The sequence below is a fragment of the Onychomys torridus genome, chromosome 1 (genome assembly GCF_903995425.1).
Source record: "Onychomys torridus chromosome 1, mOncTor1.1, whole genome shotgun sequence".
NCBI lineage: Eukaryota > Metazoa > Chordata > Mammalia > Rodentia > Cricetidae > Onychomys > Onychomys torridus.
In genome coordinates, this window is record NC_050443.1 from 31,607,227 (window position 1) to 31,620,488 (window position 13,262).

General features: G+C 45.4%; 1 protein-coding gene across 1 annotated transcript in view; it reads right to left on the reverse strand.

Annotated features, from left to right (window-relative positions):
• Positions 1 to 7,545: 7,545 nt before the first annotated feature.
• Positions 7,546 to 13,262, reverse strand: part of Otog (otogelin) — an 81,458-nt gene continuing 75,741 nt past the window's right edge. Inside the window, 3 exon segments of the mRNA XM_036204130.1 lie at positions 7,546 to 7,557; positions 8,489 to 8,578; positions 8,632 to 8,684. Of these exon segments, the coding sequence (XP_036060023.1) occupies positions 7,546 to 7,557; positions 8,489 to 8,578; positions 8,632 to 8,684 (155 nt within the window).

Sequence of the window (13,262 nt, forward strand, 5' to 3'; positions counted from 1 at the left end):
GCAGGTCTGAAGACAGAGCCCTTTAAAATTGGTATGGGGGGATTTAGCTCAGTGGTAGAGCACTTGCCTAGCAAGTGCAAGGCCCTGGGTTCAGTCCTCAGCTCCGGCAAAAAAATAAAAAATAAAAAATAAAAAATAAAATAAAATGGGTATGGGGGGCTTCAAAGTGGAGAAGGGGCAACAGGTGAGGAATGGGGAATCTCAGCCTAGTAACCAAAGGACTGGGTTCTGCCAACAGATTGAGTTGGGAAAAAAGTCTTCTTAGAGCACTTCTCCTGTCTATCCCTTACTGACACACTGGTTTCGGTTTTATGAGAATTAGAGCCCAGACGTGCCCACCCAGACTTCTGACAGACAAAAGTGGGAGCCAATAAGTAGGCAATTAGGATCTAATTAGTTGACTCTTTAAAGTCAACACTCTGTAGTTTTGTTTTGTTTTGCTTTTTTGTATCCTCACAGAATTGTACAAACATCCTTAACTATCTCACATCAGAACTTTCACTCCCCTGATTTACCTGCTCAGGAGATTTTATAGAAGTTACACCATATGATAAACAACATTTTGTACCTTTTTTCTTAGCATAATATTTTTCAAGGTTTATACAAGTTGTAGTATACATGGATATGCTTGTCATGCCTGATGCTCTATTGTATGGATATAGCACATCATAATCATCTGTTCGCCAGTTTATGGACACTCTTTGGCTGTGATGAATATAGCTGTCCTGAGCTTTTGTGAGCAGGTTGTTGTGTGAGCATGAATTTTCAAGTCTCTTGAGGAGACACCTAAGAGTGGACTTTCTGGGTCCTATGAGAACTCTGTTTAATTTTTGAGGAACTATCAAACTGTTTTCCAGAATATCTGTCCACTTTACATTCCCACTGGAAGCAATGGTGGGAAATACTTATACCAACTGAAAAACAATTCAAACTACCCCAATAAGTGTGGAATAGGACCTCACTGTGGTTTTAACTTGCATTTCCCGATTGACATTTGATTTTGCTGTTATCATTTTTGAGACAGGCTCTCAGATTAGCTTCCAACTCATGATCTTCCTGCCTCTGCCTCCTGAATGCTGGAATTATGGATGTGAGCCCTTATGCCTGTCTTGAAAAGGTGGGATTTGAGGGAAGACTCAAAGATGTCGAGAAATCGGGAAGGTAGATATCTGGCAGAAGCACATTCCAGGCAGAGGAAACTATGACAACAAAGATTGTAAGGCAGGATGGTATTTGTGATGTTTGATACAAAAAGAGATGGTATATCTGGAGCACTGCGGGCATGAGGGGGGTGGGCAGAGATGAGGCCAAGTGCTAAGTACCAAGTGAAACAAGCCTTGAGGCTTGGAGGCTTTGCCAGGGCCATGGCTTTTTCTTTGAATGATGGGGAGTCTTGAAGAATTTGAGCAGAAGACATGTACATTTTGGAGACAGGCATTCCCATACTGAGAATAGTTGGGACCGGGCTATGGAGTCAAGGGTGGAAGACAAAGGGCTAGTAAGGGGATTTTCACTGCAAACATTTCAAATGAAAGATGGCTGTGATTTGGTTCACACTGGTAACAGTGGTAGAAGCAGCAGCTAGCATCTGAATGCAGGATTTGAAAGCAGAGCTGATAGGCTTTTGTGACAAACTGGGTATGGTGGAAGTAGATAGAGGAGACAAGGAGGAGGCTAACACAGCATTGAGGGTTTGTCCAAACAGTGTGAATGATGATGTTTCCCCACAAACAGAGATGAGGACAGTGTGTAGAGAAAGTTGGGGGGGGGGTGCGGGGAGTGGTTTAGCTTGACAGGTCTGCCAAATATCTAAGCTGTGACATCAAGTAGGTTGACAAACATCAATTTGGAGCTTCATTGAGTGATGTGGACAGAAGATAGCAATGTGACAGTCTCCGGCCTATATGTAGTATTTAAAGAAGTCTGAACATTGCTACATTTTTACATATAGGATTATTCATCCTTCCTTCTGAGCAGATCCATTTTGTGTCTATGAACTATTTCCACTCTGTTTCTGAGGAATGAGTTTCATCCTACCATCTCAGTCAAGTCTAAGAGGTAATGTCAACATTGCAGACTTGGTATCTGAGGCTTTGGGATAAGTGTGGGCCAAAGAGGTAAGAAACCTAATATTCAGTTTGGAAAGGGCTTATCAACTTATCCTAATGCTGTATCAGGAGACATGTGACATCTCCGAAGAATGGCAGCGTCTTCACATTGTTATTCATCTTATGTCACACCTATGAATACTATACCAACTGCATTTAGTCCCCTCTCTCCATTTCTGGTTTGTTGGCAGACTGGAGTCAGGAAGTTCCCAGGATGAGTATCAGTGTCTATATCTGGAGTCTTGTATGGTGTTCTTAAGGCACAGAGTGATAGAAATTTACATAGTTTACATGAATCATGTGACTTATGCCCTCGGGGTCCTGTGCCACCACTTCAACACAAGAGTTGGGGATGGACCTTAGGGTGAGGATTCCTACCCTTGATAGATGACTGTTCTAGCATTCGAATGCAGAATCAGTATCACAGAATCAGGACTAGGTATGGCATGTGAAAGACATGGGTGTATAGACTCTGAGCATGACAATCTCATGCCTGGGCTTACCACCCTGTGTAACTCTGGTGAAGGGATCTGGAGTCTCACATAGAGTTGTAGGGAAGGCAAATGAGCGAGAACATTACTAATAGTCTAGTCTGGCTCCTCTCTGTAAGCCTTGGCCCTTTCCTTGTCTCTGGTTTCTTGCTTTCTTCTTTCCAGCCTGGTTGTCCCTGCCTCCTCCTCCCCCAACTTATGTGCAAAGGGGCCAATTCAGGGCCCTGTGACTCAGGCGGGGTGGGGGAGGATGTTTTGGATGCCACTCTGCTGACGTTGGTGCCCTCTGTTCTTACATCCTCCTTAATTTACTGCCTGAGGAGGGGGCCCTGGCTCTGGAGAGGGGATTAGATGGTCCACACTGATCTGAGGCAACAGCTGCTGGGCTAGTAGCCGAGGAGTGAGCAGGAGGTGGGGGAGGCTTCTGTCTCCACCATGGCCGGAAGGGAATGAGGCGGGCATCTGGGTGGGGCTCTTAGACTAGTGGATTTCTAGAAGTGGCTGACTTTGGTCTGAGGAGTAGGGTTGTAAGGCTTATTTTACCATTAAGGTCAAGTCCTTGTGTCATGGGAAGGCCTAGAGGGCCATCTGGTCAACCACCTTATAGGCTCCTTGGAGAATATTAGAATATGTTTTGATTTCTTCAGTCCAGAGATATGGGCTCTGTAGCTCAGACCAATGGGACATTTTTATCATGCCTTAGGTATCCATTTGTTGTGCAAAGGATCTTCTATAGTCAAAGGTTCTCTCTGCCAGTTGGTACAATCTTTTACACCATGACAATATTTTTCCCTCATTCCCTTTCCACTCACAGAGCAGAAGCAGACCAGAAAGCAACACTCCCATTTAACAGATAGGGTGTCTAAGAACTGCACAAGTTTAATGTCTTGTCTCAGGTCCTACTTGGAGGCAGTGGTATGACTAGAATCAGAAATCAGTGCACCCTTTGAAAATCAGGGTACGCATAATAACAATCAGCACTGAAGGCCATTTTCCTTCTTCCTTTCAGTCCATTCCCTCAGGTGATAGCTTTATCTAATTGAAAATGGACTGAGCATGAGAACCAGAGCCTGGGCTCTTCTAACTAGTTAGTGGCCCTTTTGTGGGACTTGGCTTTTCTGTCTGTATAATGGATACAGATCTTGAATTGCACTATCCCCAAAAGCATAACTAAGTCTTGTTTTAATCATCTGAATTACAGGGAAGGTTTTGGGGATCGTTTAAAAGGTTGAGGAATTGAAATCTGAAGTTAAAATATAATCTCAGCCACCTTCTACCTCTGTTAGACCTAAGTTTCCTCCTGTCTCAGGCTCCACTGTACTATCTGTTACAGGTAAGGGATCCTGACACCTGCTGCAGTAATGACTAAAAGAGACAGGACACCCTGGGAGCCTAGCACTGTGCCTGCTGTGTAGGAAATGTCAAAGGATTTTAGAAAGGCCAGTAGTGGTAATACCTGGTGCCCGCTAACAGATGTAGCCCCTTGACGCATGCCCAGAGATGGCTAGTGGAAGCTTTAGGGCAGTGGCTGTCACCCCTGGCTGACCATTCAGGATCACTATATTGGAAGCTGATGCACAGCACAGTTACGGAATGACCCTCAAGATCACTGAGTTTGACAATCATTATCATTGGGGACCTGCTTTGATGACTAGATAATTGACATATCAGTTGTTTATAGATAAGCAGGTGTTCAGCCACTTAAGAGTTTAAACACTTCCCCCATTGGCAGTTTCACTACTAATTAACTCCTAACAAGCCCTTCCTTCTGTGGGTCATGAGCAGGAATTCCCCACTGGGGGTTCCCAATTAACGAGGTTTACCAGGCATGGGGGCCCCCGGGAAGCAGGCAAGACTAATTATTCCCTCCCATTCCTTACTGCTCCCCCCCCCCCCATCCCCCTGACACACACACCTTGGCCAAACCTCTCCCTGTCCCTCATCAATCTTGTCCTGGCCTCCAGCTGGCTTGCATTAGCTCTGGTTTTCCAGCCCCCATGGCTGCTGCTGTAGCAGAAGGGCTGAGCCAGTCCAGCCTGGAAGGATCTGTCACCCGATCCCAGGTCTGTGCTGCGGCCAGTCTTAGAATCTGGGGCAATGTGATCCTGCCCTGCAGAAGCCCCTAGCCAAGCCAGGGACTTCGTGGAGGCTCAGAAAATCACTGCTGTCTAGAGACCTCTGCCCAAGCCCCCAGGGATCCCTTCCAACAGACTCCCAGAGCACATCCTATCTAAGCCCCTCACCTTAAAGAAGAGAAAACAAGAGCCCAGACCCCAATGCACCTGCCTGAGGTCATGATGGAAGGGACTATTCCAAAGCTCTGACCTCTGTGGTCTTTGCTGATCCCACTCTTCCTGAAGAAGTCCTCTTGCAGATCATTGATTCCGTGTATACTTCCATGTGCATGTTGGACAGACAGACAGGTCCACACAGGAGCTCCCATCCATCCTTAGACTCTCAAGGAAGAAAGGCTTGGGAAAGGTGATTTCTAGATTAAATATGTAATTCCTTTAGCCCAGATTGAAGAAGTCACATTTTAGGTAAATTTTAAGAGTTCCAGAAATGAAATGTCTAGGACAATTAAAATAAGAGCAGTAAGTAAGTTTCCAAATGCCTCGTGTAGATAGCTCCGCTCATTGTCGCAGTTCAGAACCACCGTGGTATGACTTGACACCTACGGACACCCTCCCATGGGACTTGACTTTGACAGTGTTCACCAGCACTCTGTATGTTCACCCAATAATATGGGGACTCAGACCATGACACAGAGTGCACCAGAAAGTCTACACCATTTAGCTGTTGAGAAACTGAGATAGTTCTGCAAAGATTGATATTTTATGCATGGTTCTATTGTTTTGACACCTGGACCTCAACATTACTCAGACTGCTTTTCTTCATACCTCCTAAATTATTTTATTTATTTAAATTTATACATGTGGTGTTTTGCCTGCATGTATGCCTTGTGTGTGCCTGGTACCCTCAGAGGCCAGCAGGGGGCTTCAGATCCCCTGGAACTGGAGTAACAGATGGCTGTGAGCTGGTATGTGGTGCTGGGAATCAAAGCCTGGTCCTCTGGAAGAGCAGCCCGTGCTCTTAAACACTCATCCATCTTTCCAGTCCTATGCTTCCTAAATTGTTTGGTCCAAATCTCTAGACAAGAAATGACTCTGTTAAGGTTCTGACGGAAAACAAAGAGGACAGCAAACCCCATATGGCAATTTGGTTTTGGCCCTGAGGGGTTGGGATGTCAGGTCATTCTGGTTTGCTGAAGATGAAGTGGCTGCTCTTCCACAGAGATCCCGAAGCACAGAGGTGGCTTCTGGCCTGTGCAAAATGTGCCAGCTTGTCTGTACATTTCCAGGTTTTTAATCGAGGTCTTTCCAGGTTCTTAGAGCTCTGCATAGGGCTGTTTCACAAACTAAGCATTTTGATCCCTTTTGTACACTTCTGGAAGCCGATGCTTTGAGAAGCAGGCTAAGATTCCTACAGTTACTAACTTAGTGATAGAGCCAGGATTTGAATGCACTTATGTAAGATTGAGAACTCAATTGTGCTTTCATGGTTCTTTTCCCAATGCCCTTCATGCAGAAGCATGAGATATGTTATATCTCAGTTCGAGTGAAATTAATTGATTCCAATTTCTTGTTCTCATTGAGTCCATTTCTCTGATGTTCTTCTTTGGAATTCAGAAAGCTGTTCAGGAAGGTTCCAGTAAGTGTGTGTAGCACCCAGAGCTGTACTACCAGCCCTGCCCCACCTCTGATTTCAACTACTGCCCTAATGGACAGTTCTGTGAGAACACAAACTTGATGTGGTTCAGAGCCTAAGCATTCTACAAAAGCCCATGTATTGAATGCTTATTCCCCGGATTGGTACTATTGGGAGGTGGTAAACACAAAAGGGCAGGGCCTAATGGGAAGTCTTTAGGTCACTGGGGACATGACTTTGAAGGGGATTGTGAGACCCTGGTCTCCTCTTGTTTTTTGGTCATAAGACAAGCAGCTTTGCTGCAACGCAGGCTCTATGACCAACTGATCATGGACCAAAACTTCCCAAACTGTGAGCTACAGGAAACCTTTCTTCTTTCTAAGCTTTATCAGTTGTTACAGTAACAGAAACACAGACTAACACAGACTCATCCTCAAAACCGGACCTCAAGCAGGATCCAGTTTCTCCAGATTCCAATAACAGATCTTTCCTGTAGAGCTTGCATACAGCATGCAAACCCTGCCTGGAATCAGAAGACATTTAGCTTCCCCAGGAACAGCAGTGAGGGAGAGGAGGTAGTGGGTGAAGATTTTAGCCATCTGTCAGATGGACACTTCTAGAAAGCATTCTGTACACTTCTCACAAGTTCTAGAAGAACTACCCCTCCATCTGTTGATAGGACCCCAAGAACACACACAGTCTTTCCCATGCCCTGTCTTGTTCTTCCTACTCTGTGTTTCTGCTTCCTTGGCCTTTCATCCGAGCAGACAGCCAACAGGTGATCCTTGTCTGGGTTCATGATTCAGTGAAATGGAAATCAAAATGGCACATCTACACATTGACAGGCCGGGGTGGGGTGGGGGGGGGGTCACTCACAATGTCAGCAGTAGGAAATAATTGAGACTGGAGTAGAAGGTAAGCTCTAAGGAACACAGTTGAAACTTTTCCCTGGAGACTCTCCACATAGACTGTCCCTTGGGCTCTGAAGTTTCTTTCTGTAAGAAAAATGTCACATTGTTTGAGGACTCCAGAGATGTGATTTCTTGACATTTTTGAGGTCCCATCTTGTCTCTTGTTAGGGATGTTCCCAGACAGTCAGTCAGCAGGGCTATCTCAGGCAGCGACTCTCACTCAGCAAGACTGGTCTTAAGCGTGACTCCTAGCCGTGGTGTCAACACACTGGTCACTGGAGGGCAGCTTTACCTGATACTGTTTTTGGACCTGCTATCCCCAGTATCCTAAGCCTCTGCCTAAAAACAAGAGGGAGCATTTGTCCAGCTGGAAAAATCCATTTAAATGTTTCAGAGAAACAGTGGGGCCTGACACTGTTACCTCATTTTCATGAAGTGAGTCACACAAACCGTTGACCTCATGGCTGATCTATGAGCAAAGGCTCCCCAGCACTTAGCGCTGGCACAGGAACAGTCTCAGAGCCGATTCCTGGAACCCTGGCGCCAGTCAGGCCACAGAGTGGGCCTTTTGCCACTACGAAGTCAGATGACTTCTCCAAGAAGCCACCGGGGTGGCTGTGAGAGTCCTTGGCTGGTCAGTTCTATTGGCTGATTCTACTTTCTCAGTTACTGATTGGCTGGTCTCATCAGCCACCCAAGCTGCTCTCTCATTGGCTGATCCCAGAGATGCACTGTCTCTGATTAGTCAGCTCTGAACAAGCTCCATTTCTAGCTAAAGGTGAGCTCCTGCATCATAATCTGAATTTGTGCTTCTCTCACCCAGTCTGGAATGTTGCTCCTTCCTGTCTCCCTCGTGCCCTGCCCAGTTACCTGCAAATGTCTGAGGCTGACTAGGACGCCAATCTGAACCCGCTCCCAGGCCTTTACTAGCTCCACAACTGTGGGCCAGCTCTTTCTTTCTTCTGTGCCTCGATTTTAATAGCTCAGACCTGGGATCCAACGATGCAGACCATACCTTTATTGTCTACTGTTAGGTGATTTTTTTTCCTCTCAAAAGTTTCCTGATTTCTCCAACTTCTTTTGTTATAAAAGATGACGTTCAGCCTGCTCCATCACAGAACAGGCAAGGACCAGCCTTCAGAGAGCTTTCCAGTCCAAAGTGGCGTGAGCTGAGCTCATGGCCATGAACTATCTAACACCTAATTATCACACGTCCCCTGTTTCTCTCATATGTGGAGGAAGGGGATCTGGAGACTAATGAGGTCCTGACATTGGGGCGGCTAAGCGTCTGGTTCTGAAGGTCGGTCAGCGTGTAGATCCTGGTGGTGTCAATGGTATCCTGGCTACGTCTTCTGCCTTCCTAGACAAGAACAAGCCCAGAGACCCAGAAGGAGGACTTCAAAGACGTCTCACCCATACCAGCGGCTCTGGGATCCACACGTGGCAGAAGTGGCCATTGATCGTGGCTGTTACACAAGTGAGGCCTTGACCGTAGCCATCACACAAGTGAGGCCTTGACCATAGGTGTTACACAAGTGAGGCCTGGAAAATCAGCGTGGAAAGAAACATGTACTTAAATAGGATTCAAGTATAAGCCTTAGGGTCTGGGTTTGTGCACATAATGACACCATCATGACGCACAACAGTAACAGTACCAGGGAGGGGGTAAGAGCTAGCAGATGCTGAAGTGCACTCTGTGAGATTCCATTGGTGTCCCTTTCTGCCGGCTGCCCTATAGCAGTTACCCTAGTTCTTAAATGCTTACCTAGTTGCGGAACCAAAATATAACATGTTGCTAAAAATTAAAAATTATATTGATTAAAAAAAATAAATAAATAAAAAACATGAGAAATTGCCCTCGTAGTCAGATTCAGCTTCTGGAATTTACACTTCATTTTGCAAAAGAATGTTTCACTTGTAATTATTATTCTCAAAGGCTTCGAGTTAAGATGCACTGCAAGTGGGATATACGTGTGTGTGTGTGTGTGTGTGTGTGTGTGTGTGTGTATGCGCGTGCGCGCGCGCATGGGAGAAGGGGGTACAGGGGCGCAGAAGTGCTTTTCTATATCACTCTTCACCTTACTCCCTTGAGGCAGAGTCTCTCACTAGACCTGAAGCTGGCCATATTAACTAGGCAAGATGTTGGGATCTTCCCATCTGTGCTCACCAACGCTGGGGTTACAAGTACGCATGGCCATACTGGACTTTCACACAGTGTTGGATATTCAAACCCAAGCCCCCAGGCTTGCACAGTAAGCACTCTCTGCACGGAGCCATCTCTCCAGCCCCTGCACTGGTTTTGTATATGAAATAATACAGACATATCAAGTCAGTGGCCTGGGAGGCCCTGCGAAGCTGATCATTGTCTCTTCTGTGCTGGAAGAACCTGGACATTAAGCCGTGATCCCAGAGGGCATGACTGAAGTGAACTGGTACCCTTGACACTTGGTGACTTCTCAGCAGAGTCTAGAAAAGCATCAGCGTCACAGGCTGCACACCGTTTGCAGCCCTCCTGATGAGCTTCTCTACTCTAAAGTAGTTGGAATTTGTGCCCTGTAGCATTTCTACCAACATCTTCAGGTTGCAGGCTGTCCTGAAGGTGAGCAAAGACAACCCGCTTTAGACAGGCAGAGGAAGCAGGGAGCTCTTGCATCATCAGGAAAAGAGAGAAAAGGTCAGTATGCACCTTGGACTTGGGAGACCAGGGAGCAGGGTCAATTCCGCCACATTTTTTTTCTCTACCCCACTGTCTGCAGAAAGTGGTGAGACTGGCATCTGGGAGTGCTCTTCGTGTGCTCTGAAAGATGTCTAGGATCCTTGTTGACTGTGTTCGGGGAAGGTGACTGAGTTAAGAACCAGCAGGTCTACCTGAAGGTTCCCATGGCGTGGATGTGACAGGACCCCAAGGCTTGGAGTCTGAAGAGGCCTGAGAGTAGGCAACAGTGACCTGCAGTTGATTCACACAAAGTCAGCAGCTCAAGCATGAGTCCAATAGTATGACAAGAGGGCCATCTTTTAGAAAATCAACCCCTAAGAGATTTTCCTGTGCTGAGAACAGACCACGATAGACCAGCAACAGATGATGGAAGATGGAAGCTCAGGAAGATGGGACCAAATGGGTTGAACCATCTCTTCTTCCATTGGACAAAGATGACAGGTCATCCTCCATGCCACAGGTAGGAAGCATTCCTCTCCCTCTGAGTGTCTTCACAGCATTCAGGGAGAAGAGAGAGCAGGGAGCAGTGAGTAACAGAAGTTGACTCAGGGGCCATTTTAATTAGAAGACCTGAGCAATAAATTTCAGGAACTCTTTCTTGGGAGACTTTGACACAAGAAGAAAGTAGTGGTTCTCAACCTGGGGGTTGAACAAGCCTTTCTTTCACAAGGCTGCATAGCAGATATTCTGCATGTCAGGTATTTACATTATGATTCATAACAGTAGCAAAATTACAGTTATGAAGTAGCAGCAAAAATTTTATGGTTGAGGTCCTCACAACATGAAGATCTATATTAAAGGGTCACAGCATTAGGAAGGTTGAGAACCACTGATCTAGAGAATAATAAGAAAAAAATCATATTTTCTTGCGTAGCAATCCAGTTACAAAATGTGTAGTAGGCAGTGTCATTGCCCTAAGAGCTTTATAAAAACCAACTGTTCCACATCACAGCTCCTACATAAAACTCTCCGGTTGAAAGGATAATACTCTTAAAAAAATTTATGTCATGTGCTCCAGAGCATATATGACGGTCCTCTGATCTGCAGATTCTTTGGGGGGAAGGGTTACTGTGTGTCATTTTTCATCCTGTAATTGATACGGCAACTGCCCATTGAGACAGGTTGTCAGAGGCAAGCTGAAGCTGTGGCTTTGTTGGCATTTCTTAGTCCATTCCATTAAGAATGGGTGAAGAGTCCAGAGCATGAAAATGATTCTCAAGTAACATTCAGAGGTGTCAGTAATGCAGCATTGTAAACCTTCTAAAGCCAGACTGGCAAAAAAAATCCCAACTGTGTCCACTGAGGTGTCTGCCATGAACCAGTGTAAGCTGCGTACCTCCATTTCTGGAGTGTAGTCTGTAGTTCCAACAATTCCTAGGCCTTTTGTCTTTGGTAGATGTTCTTTATCCAAATTAAATGTAAACACTTCTTTCAGGAGCTATCAGAGTGAAATAGCTTACCAACAAGCCTCACCTCGTTGGAAGTCTCCCTCTCCCCCAGGACTGGCTTACTCAGACTCTAACCTTGGTAATTTGTATAGTTCTTCATACCAGTGGATTAGTTTTGGGTGTTGTGTTATGAAAACTTCTCTATACTTCTTTAAATGAAGTGCATTTTGTTTTGAACCATGAATCAGTAGGATTCCTGGTGACTAGAAAAGGTGTACGCCTAGCTATGATAACAAGCCCTTTAGCACTGGGCAGGAGGCACAGTAGACCACACACTGAGGTCTAGCTTTCCTGCCAGAGGCCTTGCTGCTCTTAGGGCTTCCATCCTTGTAGCCCTGGGGACTAAAGCACCTGTGTTGTGAACTGTGCTCACCTGGGCAGAGCAGACAACAAAGGTTAGGACCCAATAGGAGGAGAAAGCCTGGAGGACTGAGTACCATCCTCAGTGAGTGTAATGAGCAAGGGACAAACTCATGTGGAGTTTCATTACTTACAAAGAAAAGAAAACCCACACTTTTTTATTTAAGTGTAGTATTCATGGAGGAAACATATATGCTCATAATTTGATAATACCTGTGTAGTAATCCCCACCCCCAGAGTGGTAGAGCAGTGTTCCAGAGGCCTTCTAAGGTCTGTCTCCACCGAAGCTCTTCTGGATCTTACTAGCATAAGCCCTGTCCAGACAGAATGTGCCATAAGCTGGTTTGCCTTGCTCTCACTAAATTTTTGTGTTGGAATATTCTTGGGCTCATAAGAAATTGTGCACACCCTGCAGAGAGCTTCTGGGTGCCCTTGACATGGCTCCCACCATCTCACGGTACATTGCAGAACCATAGGACCCAGGAATTTGATGCTGGGAAAATAACATTACTTAGCTCCAGACCTGGAGCCTTTACCGGTTTTTATGTACACTCATTTTCTTGGTATTTTTGGTGTGTAGTTCTATAACATTTCATCACACACATAGATTCATGTAATTATGGTCATAACTTGATACAGAAAAAAAATGATCTACCATTTGGTGGGTTTTGGCCTGGGTTTTGAACTTTATCTAAATGCTACTGTAAACGTTTGTGTCTGGCTGTTTTCAGTGAGGACTGTGTTTACAAGCAGTGTACAGTAGCCACTCTGTAGTTGAGATCTGTCTCCTTACTGGAGCCCATTAGGTGTCTCTGCCATGAATTACTTATCTGGTCTACTGGCAACGGATATTTGGTAGTCTTCAGCTTTTGCCTGTGACCAGTGTACTTCTGTGAACATTCTAGCATCTTTATATGAACACGTGCATTTCTGCGGGGCATACACCAAGAAGGGGATCTTTGGGATTGTAAGGTTTACCCTCGACAAATATTGAAAAATCAGTTCCCCAAAGTGGTTAGATGACTAACGTTCCCTACAGTGGCTCATGGAGGCCTGCCTTCTACATCTTTCCAAATCTTGGTGTTTACTGTTTTTTTTTTTCCTCCCAGCCATTCGGCGGTGTTGCACGCAGTATTTATTATGTGGTGGGTTCAGGGAGCTTGATCTCATTCACGTATGTATTTGTATGCTGTGACTATTTCCTTTAAATTAAAATATTCCCTCCTGAAGGGAGCTGGGAGATGTCAATCAAATATCCACCTGTGGGGGCCATTATCATCAATGTACCAGGGAGCTGCGGAACTGTCTTAATTCGTTTTTTATGCTGTGATAAGGCATGCTGATCAAGGCAACTTACAAAAGAAAGAGTTTGTTTGGTACTTACAGTTTGAGAAGGTTAGAGTTCATGACCATCACGGTGTAGAGAATGGCAGAGGTGGGGAAGTAGGCACGGTGCTGGAGTAGTAGCTGAGAGCTTACATGTTGACATGCAATCATGAGCACACAGAGAGAGAGAGAGA